The sequence below is a fragment of the Emydura macquarii genome, unplaced genomic scaffold (genome assembly GCF_026122565.2).
Source record: "Emydura macquarii macquarii isolate MOO-44397 ecotype Brisbane River unplaced genomic scaffold, CSIRO-AGI_Emac_v2 contig_587, whole genome shotgun sequence".
Taxonomy (NCBI): domain Eukaryota; kingdom Metazoa; phylum Chordata; order Testudines; family Chelidae; genus Emydura; species Emydura macquarii.
This window is the reverse complement of record NW_027130724.1, coordinates 2,083,485-2,097,570: the sequence shown is the minus strand read 5'-3', so window position 1 is coordinate 2,097,570 and position 14,086 is coordinate 2,083,485. Positions and strand designations below refer to the sequence as shown.

Below are 14,086 nucleotides of genomic sequence, written 5' to 3'. Positions count from 1 at the left end.
TTTTTAAATAAACTGACTCCCCAGCTGATGTAGTTTAAAAAAAGCCTACAACAAAGTTAAGGTTGCACAATACAAGAAATGTTAACATGAAAGTCATGCAGTATTACAGCTTCAGGAGGAAACTTTAGTGGAGGAAATTATGACAAAGGCCCATTGATGTTAACCGGCAAAGTGTTTCTCATTCCTCCCCTCCCGCAACTCTAAGGGTGGAGATCAAGTAGTAAGAATAAAATCCTTTTCCACAATGTGGAACATCCTTTATAGCCCCCAGAGGAGACAGAGTTTGGACCTGCTGTAACAGCAGTGATTCATGAGAGGGGTCCCTGAAAAGCGACAGAATAAGACAAATGGGAGGGATGGCGAGAACTGAATGGCATAACTCAATCCCACAGTGCTTAGGATCCATCTGTCCACCATTATTGCTTCCCAAGCACTGTGGAAGAGAGAGAGCCTGTCTCTAAACTAAGAAGACTGAGAATATCACACCAGTGATAAAAAGTTCAACTCAATGTACAAGTCAAATAGGCTGCCTTTCCAAAGATGGGAGTGGGACAGGCTGGCTGGGTAAAACTAGACCCAGATTTCCCCAAAAGACACTTATTCCCTGTTAAAACGGTAATCTTGGTTGGTACTGTCTCTCTCTAAAATACTGCTAGGGGTTGCATTGCTGTTGCTGCTGACCCAGAAATAGCATCTTTTGGAGCTTGGGTATAAATTTCCAAAGAGCAGAGTTACACACAAGTCCTTAAACAAGCATAATGTTTCATCTGTTTTGTCTGAGAATAGAACTCAATCATCAAAAGATGCATCTTCCACACACTGGATATCTGGAGCCATTCCCAAGTTTTATAGCCATGATGTCCTTTTCATTGTGACTGCTGATGCCATAACCCTTGCAGCTGCATCAACTATGTTGAGCACAGACTGCAATGATTTCTTAGCTATGAAATAGCCCTCCACAAGTTGGGGCAGAATGTTCATAAAAACAATCGCCTGCAAAGGGGCATACTACTACTTGTCCATACACTTTGCTGTCAGCATCAAAGAAGTTAGGGTATCCACAAAGCCTTGGTAGGCTTCAATAGTGCTTCATCAACAAGATGTCTCTCCCTGGGGTAAAGGGCTGAAGAATGTCCACCAGCTTGTGGATATTCTCTTGCACGAACCCAGCTTGTACTTCCACAGTGAAGCCGTTCATCTTAAGAGCTTCTGATGTGCCTTGAAGTCTTCAGGCACCAGAGAGGGTGCATCTGGAACCAGAGTGTCACCTGGAATATTGTGTGCAGTTCTCATCTCCCGTGTTTAAGAAGGAGTAATTCAAACTGGAACAGGTGCAGAGAAGGGATACTAAGATGATATAAGGAATGGAAACCAACCTTAGGAGAGGAGACACAGTGAGGTTGGTTTGCATAGCCTAACCAAAAGAAGGTTGAGGGGAGATATGATGGCTCTCTGTCAGAGAGATAAATACCCAGGAGTTATTTAAATTAAGCGCCAATGTGGACATAAGAACAAATGGTTATAAACTGGCCATCAAGTTTAGATTTAAAATTAGGTGAAGGTTTCTAACCATCAGAGGAATGAAATTCTGGAATAGCCTTCCAAGGGGAGCAATGGGGGCAAAAAACTTAACAGCCTTAAATACTGCACTTGATAAGTTTATGGAGTGAATGATATGATGAGACTGCCCACAGTGGAACATAACTCATCTGTGACTACCAGCAGCAAATATCTCCAATGGTTGGTGATGGGACAATAGATGGGGGGGCTCTGAGTTACAGAGAATTCTTTCCTAGGTATCTGGCAGGTGGGTCTTGACCACATGCTCAGGGTCTAACTTATCACCATATTTGGAGTAGTGAAGGAATTTTCCCCAGGTCCCCCCCAACCCTTCCTCTGAAGCTTAGAATGAAGTCAGCTATGATCAGTTTGGATGACATTCTTGAATGTTGCTCAACACTCAAGGTCAACATCACAGAAGTGTAGCGGTCACCATGGGAGAGATTAGCTCTATATAAAGATGTACGAACCATAATATGGAAGAGACCACATAGGATCTGCCTGTTATGGTAAGAGGAAGTTATATGTAATATTGTAAAACCCAGAGGGCCAATCAGAATACCGATTAAAGTTGTACAAACGTAAGAAGATAGCTCTTCTGGGCAGAGGCTTACACAATGTAAGGAATGAGGACAATTTTCATACTGTGCTCTTCATAACATTATTTGGCATTAGAGAGGTTGAAAACAGTGGTTTCAGATAGTGAGGTGCAGAATGTATTTTTCTTGTAAGTATTTTAAGGGGAGGAAATGCACTCTGGAGACTGTCTTGCCTTGCTTCTGCCTTTTCTCTTTGTTTGGCTCCTGATTCATGTCTTGTTCTCCATGATATTCTCTTTATTTCCTAAAGTTTTGACTTCACAACACTTTCCCTGCCCTCACTGTATTTGTATTATAGTTTGGGCTATAGCTGTATTGATTCGGTCTCTAGCCCCCAGAGCTGGAATAAATCCATGAGAACATAAACCAAGCATGAACAGATATGCTGATGTCTGCTCAAGTACGTTGAGTCAAAACATCTAGGAGTCAGGATGATCCTCCAATAAATCCAAGGCTTGTAGGAGGTGTATGGGCATCTTAAGCCTCTTAAGGCTATCCCTTTCCTGCAGTCTTCAAGAGGTCGAAAAACAGATTTCTGATTTCCTCCCTCTGCCAAATCCTTTACTCTTGAAGCCCCTTCCTGACACATCTAATGTCTGCAGAAATGGTGGGAACTGACAGTTCCTCCTCTGCTAAATTACTCCAAACCTGCATGGTAGAATGGCCCCATTAACATACCTTTGGAAATATACCATCTACACTGGATTCCTTAGTAAGGAACTTAAATCTAGGTTTGGGAGGTCTTTGGAGGGACTGCTACTTCTAAATTTATGTACATTACAATCAGATACCATAGTGACTAACCTTTTAAATTAAGGTATTCTTGTCAGGGAAGTTTTTGTACTAGTTTTAAGGAATTCTGGTGGAAGCCTTCTTGCAAATCTCTAATATTCTACAGTGCAAGACAGAAAGGATAGAAAGACAGGTACATCCACAAGTATTTATCTTATATTGCGATAAAATATAAGAAGGCAAAGCCTAAGGATCTCAAAATACTTCCAGTGGTAAATCAGATGAGTATGACGTGCAGCGCATAATGGTTGTGCCCCCTTCCTTCATGCAGTGTTTTTCCATCTCAGTTTCCTGAGGCAGAATTAATGCATTTAACAAATACTCCATAATTTCACATGCCCTTGCTGAGGCTTCTGCCAAGCACTGAAATTCAAGTTAGAATAGACATTCAACAAGGTAAATTTAGCAGAGGCACCAGATTTTTAACAAATAGATGCCCCAGAGTACATAGCTATGAATAGGCTAAGTCTTGAAACCTCAATTTGGGGCAGCATCAGTTTACTTGAATATCTGGATAGTTACACTTTCATATTTCTGTGAGATGAAGTGGCACTCTCCTCTCAAGATACTTAGATAACATGGTGATGGGGCCAAGCAAGTACGCAATTATATAGAAAGCATGTTTGTCTTAGACAAAGTGGAAGAGACTGCTCATCTGTAATTCTACATCTTTGAAGGTATTTGACTGGATTCCTAATAATCCATCCCCTCTTCTTGGACTAAAGGTGGAATAACTGATTTACTCCTGATGACCATGCCCTGTCAAATATTCCTTAGGCATTAGATAATATTTTGATTGTTTCATCCTAAAGAAAGCTGGGAGGGAAATATGGGAATCATTAAAAAAGTATATTCAGAAAAGCAGAATTATACTTTTTCTGAAGATATCAGACTGAATTCTTATACTTAGAGACAATGAAAGGTGAGGAAGTCATGCTTTGGTGGTGGGGCGGAACAATGGATCATGCTTTTGTATAGATCACTTGCTCATTCCAAGTTATCAAGAAGGTTTAGAACTTTTGATGCGTGAGAAGTGAGTCAGTCATGAGGGGGTGGAATTCCAGGTACTCCACAAAGCACTAAGAGATGGCTTCCCCATTTGTCCTAACCAGCCCTAAGCTGCATTAACAGCCAAACAGTGAGACAAATATTGTCCACAACTACATACTTCTAAAATTTACTAAATTGTTTTAATAGTATTCGAAAGAAAAAAACTTAGAATTTAGGCATTCCTATGGAAGAGATCTGCCCCCTTTACTAAAAAGCTTTTACAATGGTGTTTTAAGACCAATGGTGTGCAAAGAATCTAAAAAGCCCAAGGGTTTAATCCAAAGCAGTCACATCAATCCGCATATAAGCAAAATAAGTCTGACCCTCATTAGTTAACATCCATATGTTACATCACAGTATGTGTGGGGTTTTATTGCTGAACTAAAAGTTACATTAAGAACAGGGAATAGCCTGCTTTGGAACAAATTCCAAGGACATAGTCCAGAATATAGCATTAGAAATAGGACAAGGTTAAGCTAGGTCTGTGTGGTTGTTCTAGGAACTTTCACAACAGGGGGGCTGATTAAGCTTTCCTGCTTCTCTACCTTTCATATACTTAATCCACATGTATTGTTTGGAAATAGTGAATGAAAGGCACACTTGAAAATCCTGTTACATTACCATGGAGACTAATATTTACAAAGCCTTACTGGAAGAAAAATACTTAAGAATTTAGACGTTTCAGATGGAATGCCTAAAAAGGCAAAGGGTTTGAGAAAAGGTGATATTTTTGGATCAGAGCAGTTAAGTTTCATTCCCTTCTCAATCATGGTCAAGAAGGAAGTGACTGAGGATAGCAGAAGTGCTTTGCACAATGGCCTACAGAACACCTGGTTCATGCTCAACAACTCCTTACTCAGGACGAATCCAACTCCCAGGGGCGTTCTACCAGTCTGGTCCCAAGAAGTTAAGCTAGGAATGAGAATTCTGCACAAATGGTTTTTTTTATAGACTAGTAAATTCAATTTTTAACATTGTGTAGGATTAGCATATATGCCTATATGCAAAAAACATTTTGACAACTTTGAGACAATGTGGATGACTTAAATGTTATTCAAGTCACAAACTTCTTTAGCATGCAGACAGAAAACTGAGTCCAAGTTTTGGCATTTTAACCAACAGGACTAAGATGCAGGAAAGAAGATTGGGAAAGGCAGCAAAGTACGAAGAGCAGCAGCGGTCATACATACTCACATTGGGATGGGCTATTTGATGGTCTAGAATGATGAGCACATCTTTGTGGAATGCAAACCTAACCTGAGGTATTACTTACCTGTAAGTCATTTTCCTTCTGAGCCTGTCCTGATCCTCCTTTATTACAGGACCTCTATGAATAAGAAAAGCAAACAGTGAGAAGATGAAAGCCAACATGATCAGCAACCACCAGAATAGAGGGGGTAAAAAAAGCCAGCTACAGTTAGCTATTTAACTCTCCACTGACTTAATCAGTAATATCTACAACACTATTCTCCAACATCTGATCACACCACTCATCTCACTGCATACAGTAGTTCACTCCAAAGTTTTAAAAAGGATGTGCCACTGAGATCAAGCCACTCCTATAATATTGGAAGTTAAGTATTTTCCAATATTTCAGACAGAATTTTGATCTTATTGAAAGTTAATAATATTTTGCTAAACATTAAAAAGATTACCTTCTTATGGAAATGTGCATTTTACTTTGGAAAACATCCCTTCCCCAAATAAAGTTAGCACTGAAGACATTTAGGTCATGTCTACATGACAAACTTACATTGGTATAACTACATTACACCACGGTGTTAAAAATCTACACTCCCTGATCAATGCAGTTACACCGACCTAACTCCTGCTGCAGACAGCACTATGTTGACAGGAGAGCTTCTCCCATCAACATAACTACTGCCTCTTGTGGATGTGGATTAACTACACCAATGGGAGAAGCTCTCGTAGCATCTTCACTCAAACTCTACAGTGGCACAGGTACAGCTGTGCCACTGCAGCTTTTTAAGTGTAAACCTGCCCTTAGATACATCATAATCTTGGATTACATACAAATCTGAAATGAGAAGTACTGACCGAGTCACAGTAGAAAAATTGCGGAGTACCTGCTTAGATAATCAGATGACTTTGTAGCTTTCATGAATACTAAAACATATCTAGTTTAAGCACTAAGTTCTACTAGATTTGTACCCTATTTGTTACATGTACAGTAGGTTCTGTAATTTAGGACTTAAATTTTCAAATGATTTCTTTTCCCCCCACATGTGGAGGACAAGCATGAGATGCCTCAATGAAACTGCACAATACAAGGAAACCATTAACCAATTCCATGCATAATGCATTGTGTTAATAGCCATCATAAAGCAATTTCAAAATATTAACAAGTCATGCCCTTAGCAGCTGAACCCTCAGTGGCACATGCTTTTAATATAGTTGCACATTTAAAATGCAAATGGGAATAAAAGCCATTCTTTCAAAGGGTTTGAAGGCAAAGAGACAAGTAAGCAAATATTTGCTTAGTTCTATTCAGCAGCATGTGTGTGTGTCTGCTATTGACACTGCAATTCTGCTGAAACATTGCTGTCTGGGTATTTAAACCACACTAAGTGTAAAGGCCCATAAAGGAAGCCTCCATCTCATGTTTTGAACAGAAACATTTGATTCATGGAACCATGAATATATCTTTCTGTTCCAAAGCTTTAACAACATACTCACACCAAGGGAGGAAGTGTGGACTGAACAAAATACAAGTTAAGCATCACCAGCTGCCCTAGAGTACCACACAACAAACTAATGATTTACACAAACTATACAGCTACAGTATTTAAAAAGTTACAGCAAGGATGTAGTTGATATAGTCAAGAATCTTTCAGAAAGTACTTCCCATTGCACTAAGCTCCTAGAAGACAACAATATGAAGGCTGCTAAATTAGTATACATTCCTTTCAAAAATTAATTAGTCTTAAACACCCACTGAACCTAATGTGTAATTAAGCAATAATGTTACATCTTGTACAAAAGGACTCCTCTGAGAAGTATGTCTTATGTCAATACCACTATTGTATCTTACTGAATATTCTTGGAATAATAGCCAAAGGGTTACTCACCATCCAGGAGACTTTCCTGCTTCATGATGCTCCTAGAATGGTTCAGTTTATCAGAAGTTAAGTGGATTAGATGGCTTTTTCCAAGACCTGAATAGGTATCCCACTTTCAATTTATTTAGGTCACACCAGTATCAAGAGACTGGTCAGTACTTTTGTACGAGTATTCTTCACATTGGTGCCTGAGAATCTTAATGGCACCTACAGTACAACACTTTAGGAGAAAGTAACAAGGGATGTATACTGCAGTCATCAGAAAATGAGACTTCTGCAGCATTCCTTCCTCTTTTCTGTTCCCTCAGACCAGAATGCTAGAAGTGTGCAAGCAAGACAGAAGATAGAATATGGAATAGTTATGAAATTAATGGATTTCAATCATGAATAGGAGGTTAGAGCTGAATAGTACTCACAGGTGGCTATCCATCCACCCATGGTGCAAAATTAGATAACGCTCCCGTTATAGTCAGTCAAGGAAGATCTATAATTAGAGAATACTTTTGGACTAAGCTTTTTGCGAGAAGTTTCTTTAAAATAGATGTTAGAGATTAAGAAAAAAAATCTCATTTTAGTTGAGATAATCAGGAAATCACCTATAAGAATGGCGTCTGAGGCACACAGTTCTTTTCTTGTGCCACCTGTTCTAACAGACCGTGCATTTATTTCACCTACTCTTGATCAAACAGCCATCAAGAATGCAGTTTTCCACAATAGAGCTCACTTCACAAGTTATCAGAAGTTTAAGGAGTGCAACTCTAATTTTTAAGAGTCAATCCTATTGATTTTATGTTTGCTTTAAGAGCAATGAAGAGATTTTTAGAAGTGATGAACTATTTCAAGTAGAGAACCAGGATTGGCTCTCAGGATTTCTGTAGGGAAATATTTTGCTATCTGGAAAGCACATGCACATGTTCAGGAATCCATTTAAAGGTGGTGGTGGGCCATTCCTTGAAGTAGGACTGCATACACTAGTTCTTGTTATTGCAGGAAAGAACTGGCTTCCAAAGCGGATTAAAAGTAAACCTAATAAATTCAAGGTCAATAGGTGCCAGTGAGGACAACTGTATAATACTAAGATGCAGGGGAGAAGAGGGGAGAGAAGAGGAGGAAAGTTGCTGTAAGTCTTTAGAGCTAGTAGCTTAAGGGGATGTCCTCCTCACTCCAACACACCCTTGAACTTGAGGAACTAATAATAATCTTGAATTTTTCCCACTACAACCCTATACATAATCTATTGTCCTGTGTTGAAGGCTTCTTTCTGTTAGCCTGAATAGACTGTTTTACTGTCTCCATTTTTAAGTGTTAAGAACATGACTGGTTTTTACCCTTACTGACCACATATGCCAGTTTGACAAGGAGAATTTAAATTCTGCATTTTCATCCTGATATCCCAGGATTTACTAGACAAGATGGCTTCTATGTGGAAGATGAACTCACTCTAACATAAAACCTGGGTCTTTACAGGAAGCGAGTGCTAGCAGAAGCCCAGGATTGAGGGTAGTGAAACTTGCTATGCTTTAGCAATGGTTGCAGCTCCTTGTTTGCAAGCTCATTTCTAGCACTGGAACCTGCAACTTTGTGGATTTACTCCAGTGCTGGTGACTCGGTTTCAAGTGGCCAAAAGAATTAAATGCATACGGAGTTACAGAATGGAAACATTTTCCAAATCTTGACATCTGCTCCATATAACTCATGACCAAGGAACACTGAGTATACAGTATCAGTAGAAACCTAAAGTCCTCCTTGGTCTCTAAAGACTGATGGTCAACACTGGTATGCAAGCTACTTGATAAGAGGAATGCCCAGAGGTGTCTATTAAGTAGAATGGAATAAATATCTTGATTCAGCCACTGAGTTCCACCTGAGAAGAATGATAGTTTGTGTTGTGTCCTTGTACCTAGGCAGATCTGAATGAAATGAGACGAGTAACTATATAATCCTAGCAACTGGGAACTGGTGGGGTGGGGGTGGGTGCCCCCTCCCCCCCCCCCCCTCTCCTTTAGGACCTGCACTAGGAACTCTGCCTTATACTAAGACATCTCTAATCCTCTTGACTTCAGACAAAGTTACCATTCTCTAATGAGGGAGCAGAGGAAAGGAACGGGGAATGTTTAGTGCAATATTTTGGTATTTGTAGTTACTCTTTACACATTTAGACAACATAAACAGTAGCTGTGCTACTTAAGTCTTACTATTTTCTAAACATATCAAAACCCAGAACTAAAAAAAATGAAAGCTGTAGAGAACGCTCCAACTTCAGAGATCTCATACTATACCGTGAATCGTGTCTGTCACCTGGAAACCAGAGTGCTCTAGGCACGATCGCATGGGCAAGCCTGCAGCAGAGAACACATGCATATACAACTAAAGTGGTACATTACCCTCAGAACACCCTTAACTCCACCCAACACAAATATATCCCCTGTAAGAGGTGCTTGGCTTCATTCACGCTATCTGCCAGTGCCAGGGATTTGTAGTTATTCCATGCTATGAACAGACATTAAAAACAGCAACAATCACAGAAAACGTTGATAACAGTTACACAGCAGTCTGCATTTTATTTAGTTACAAAAAATAAAAGGCAGCAAGGCAGGTATGGAACAATTTTCCATAGAAATGTGGCAACCATTTTAACTTTTTCAGTGTTCACTTGAATGGAAGATTAGAGACTAGACTGAAAATTAGCATTACCAGGTTCTACTTTTCTTCATTTATATGTAGGAATTTGTTTTGGCTGTTGTAAAAGCAATATATAGCCCCAGCAATGCCGAGTTTGTGGTTCTTTTGACAGAAAAAGTGGGGCTGTGAAACATAACCCACAAGTGATCTTTTCGTAGGTGAACTTTAAATAAATGAAAAATAAATTAAGTTGAAGTTATAGTACCAATAGCTGTTATAATGTGGGAGCTTTTATGCGGGAGATTTAATTCTTCTGAATTTAAATAGGAAAACAGCACACAACAGTAGAATGTTTTGCATATGAAATCTAGTCTCAAAGTCCAAAATGTTAAGTGCACATTGGCTAATCTTTCTGTTCAATGGTTTATACACCAAAATAGACAACAATTCAATAGTCACTTTGTTGTATTGAAGAATTTTAAAAGTTAAATGCTCCCATAATAATTTAGCTCTTTGGGGGCAGGAATGAGAGAAAAGCAGCAAAAGACCGTTTATTTTGAATGTATGCAACATATCTGCATTGTGCCTCAAACACGTCAATTTTAATGTGGTTAGTACTTTTACCTTTCACAAGCACGAATACTTATCCTCTAAAAAAAGATCTGCTCAAGGATATACTCAAGAGAAGTCCTTGATGTGTATAAAAATCCATGCCAGGGAGACCATTCATAATAGCCAAGCCACTTCAGCTCCCCCCTCCACCCCATATTCATGCACACAGAAAATTGCCTGAACCAACTATTATGATAGAGGAAGGACAAAGCCATCCCTTTGTGGCACCTTTAACCAACTGGCATGGTTTATATATAGTAAGTTATATGTACTGACATTTGTGTCTTCCAAAATTTATAATAAGCAAACCGGGGTCATTTTCTATTAGCAACAAATGGTTCTCCCAAAGGTGGCTTGTACTGGAAGTCGTGGTGCCAGTATCCTTCATTTAAAAAGTCAGGGTCAACTACTTTTCTATGTTTCACTCCTTTATTATGAATAGAGTCTTCACGGAATAAGAGGACCTAGCATAGCTTGCTTTGTTCATCACCAATTTCAACAGAAATTAGAACTGACAAGTGTTCAAAATTGCTACTGCAAAGGCAGTAAAATGAGTAAAAACTTAAAAGTGGTGACTATTAAGACCCAGTGAGAGTTTTAGAAAAAAAAATAATTTTAGGGTTAGGCCCCAAAACTGAAACTTCTGAACTAGTGTTCCTTTAACTATTACTTTTTTTTTCTTTTTAAATTGAGCAAGTGTTACTTTTTCCAACTTCACTAAAAAGAAATTTTTTTCACGTGTTATTCCTTATAAACATGCTTCTCAAACATTTTAGTTTATGCCACCCAGAAGTTTACTGCAATCCTAAATGAGGCTTTCAAAATACACCAATAAAAAAAATGCAGTTTGCTTAGGTTTTAATTTGAGTAAAATGTAGGTGCTGGAAGAGACAAATGTTTATCGACAAATTGTGAACCTCAATGCAATCTGAAAGTTTTACCTTGGGACTTTCTCTGCTTACTTAACCCTTAGTGAACTGCACCAACAAGAGCAGTCATTTCACTGCCACTACGGAAATAAAGGAAGTTAGACATCTCAAAAGATCCTTCAACACCAAGACGAAAAAGATTAGAAGAGTTCTGAATGCAGTTTCAAATGATTTTTAACCAACTTAGACAAATTAGTTCTTAGATTTTAGAACCAAACATCTTGTTTTGATTCTTTTATGAACAGTGCAGAGAAGAGAAGTCAAGAAAAACCTGAGGGAAAGAGGCAGGTGACGAATTCTAGTATTTGTAGTTTGTTTTTCCAAACTTTACAATGCATGATTACATTTCTTCAAAGACTCTGGTTATTAAAAAAGTTATGCCCTTCCATAACCCAAATACAGAAGTTGTGCTGTCTATTTTCCTACTCAGGACTACTGACATTTTAAGATAGACTAAAATTAAAGCCATAAAATAAAGTTATTTTATTCTGAAGATCATTTACTGAATTATATATCAATCTCTATAACCTATTTTGTAAATCGACTATGGATTAAGTTTATTTTAAAAATAACTAATTATTTCAGAAGGTTTAACTAAAACAAAAAAGTTATTAAAACTTGGCTTAACTGAATACTATGCATTTATCAAATTAAGACAATTGTTCTTAATTTACATCCAGCTGTGCCCGGGTGGTCTCAGACCAGTTGATAATCTTATGGCTGTTGCTGAAATACTTGCCTATAGTTGGTCATGCTAAGAATAAATCCTTTAAAATGAAGGACTGTCCTGGCTTTTAGTTGTCAAAGCCAGGAACTGAATCTCATTTATTATGTGTATATAAATATGATGCATTTTGTGATTAAGTGACACCTTCAGGTGTAATTGGATGCTTTTCTGGTCAATTCACAGGAGAAGGAGGAAGCATGGATTAAATTTTCAAGAATAATTAACTGACGTAATACCTTCAGTAGATTATTCCAAGGAAATGACTGGGAATTGAAGGAAAGTACCAGGAATGAAGGAATGGTCAGCAAAAGACAAATTTCAATTACATGGGAAAAACTGAACATCCACACCTAATTTCTTGAAGCTTCAAAAGGTTAAATAGCATTATAATTTATGACCATTATTGTGTGAAGTGTCAAGCATGGTAGATAAGCTTAAAATTTGTTCCATTGTGCACAGTAATAGCTGTTAAGAGTTTTTAAATGTCACCTTTACTAACTGTTTTGTATGCTCCATTTAAAAGTTCACCTGTTAATACTCTTTTCAAACTTGATAGAGAGTTACGTGGCAATATTTACAAAAAGCATTTTAATCTTGATACTAATCAACTGGCAGTGAGAGCAACATTGAAAGAACATTTGATAAAGAGCTCCATATTACTGCTACGCCAGTTGTAAGACCTAGCACACATTCTGGAAGAAAGGTTTCAGAATGAGACAGGTATAAGGTATTGGATGTTTGTGCCCAAAGTTTTAATTCCATTAAATATTGTACATCAATAGGTTTTACAGTAACCATGACAGACATCTATGCAGCATAGGTCTCTACAGAATGCTCAAAGACTAATTCTGAATAAGTTTGACAAAGCTTCAACTTCAACCTCAGAAGGGTTTGTGAAAGTGAGGCTAAGATTTAAAGGATTTACAAATTGTTTAGTCCTTTGAAATCTTACTAGTTATGCCAAAGAAACTCCTACAGATTACACAGAAGCAGATTTATATCTTGTTTTGGAATGTCACACTCCAATCTCTTAATACCAGAAATAAACATCATGAACCAAACCAAAAGCAAATGAGTCTTCAGCTGATACACGAGCCAGAATTTCTGTATCGAAAGGAGTACAAGTTCTAGGCAATGACAAATTATAACAGAAACTGACAAACTAGAGATCTTTTCCCACCACCACCACACATTCCCCAATAGTAAGAGTAGCACACACTTGCTGTGTGACACAGTTTAAGTCTCTTGAAATAATTCTCCAGATATAAACTACAGAAAACCCTCCCACTCCCAAAATGTTCTATGTACTCACCATCTGTAGGATTGCACCATATAAACGGAGGAGAACTTTTCGTGGTTCATCTGCAACTGTCTCCATGGTGTCAGGTAATGAGCACTGGAACAGTATGTTGCTGAGGCCACCTCTATCAAAAGAAAGGTGATATTCATAAAGTCTACTGAACATCAGAAGACTGTACATTCCTCTCATTTCTCATCAGTGAAGATCAGAATCATGCATTAGTTGATTAGTACATAGTCCAAGGCTTTGTATTGTCAGATCTGGGATGAGTGACTTGATTTAAACATAGACCAAATTCAAACTCTCTTCAGAACATCACTAACCCACAAACCAGTAAGAAAATTTTTAAGACCACTGATAAAATAGCTTGCCATAATAAGCTGTCTAGCACATTTTTTTCTTACTTATCAAATCCATACGTAAAGAGGACAGAAATCTACACATTTAGGGAAGGAAAAAATAGGTGTGACTTACTACTGTGAGAGAGTGTTTTTTGGCTTAAGAGTTTCATTGGAATCTAGCCTGAGGAATGAAGACTTTTCCATATTTTCAAAGGTCATTTTATTATTTAAGTGAACAGCAACAGGATATATTCAGGGAAAGGCTCAGGAGCAGACTAGTAGATATGGTATAGGTCAGGACTGACATGTTTTAATGAGCTTTTCTCATAGGTGCTAAACTATGCTGGATGTAAGTTATACTCTTTTCTCTTCATAAGTGCTAATTCTCCAGAAAGATTAGCTTTTTCTGACAGCTAGTCACAGAAAAAAGTTCCATCAGTTTCTCCCAAGAGACATATGCATTTATGAACAGAG

At 38.2% G+C, this 14,086-nt stretch overlaps 1 protein-coding gene across 1 annotated transcript in view; it reads right to left on the bottom strand.

The window, feature by feature from the left end:
* Window positions 1–14,086, bottom strand: part of CHKA (choline kinase alpha) — a 29,993-nt gene that overhangs the window by 8,589 nt on the left and 7,318 nt on the right. The window contains exons 2-3 of the mRNA XM_067540484.1: window positions 13,284–13,395; window positions 5,275–5,328 (exon numbers count right to left, since the gene is read on the bottom strand). Of these exons, the coding sequence (XP_067396585.1) occupies window positions 5,275–5,328; window positions 13,284–13,395 (166 nt within the window). The remainder of the gene's footprint in view (window positions 1–5,274; window positions 5,329–13,283; window positions 13,396–14,086) is intronic.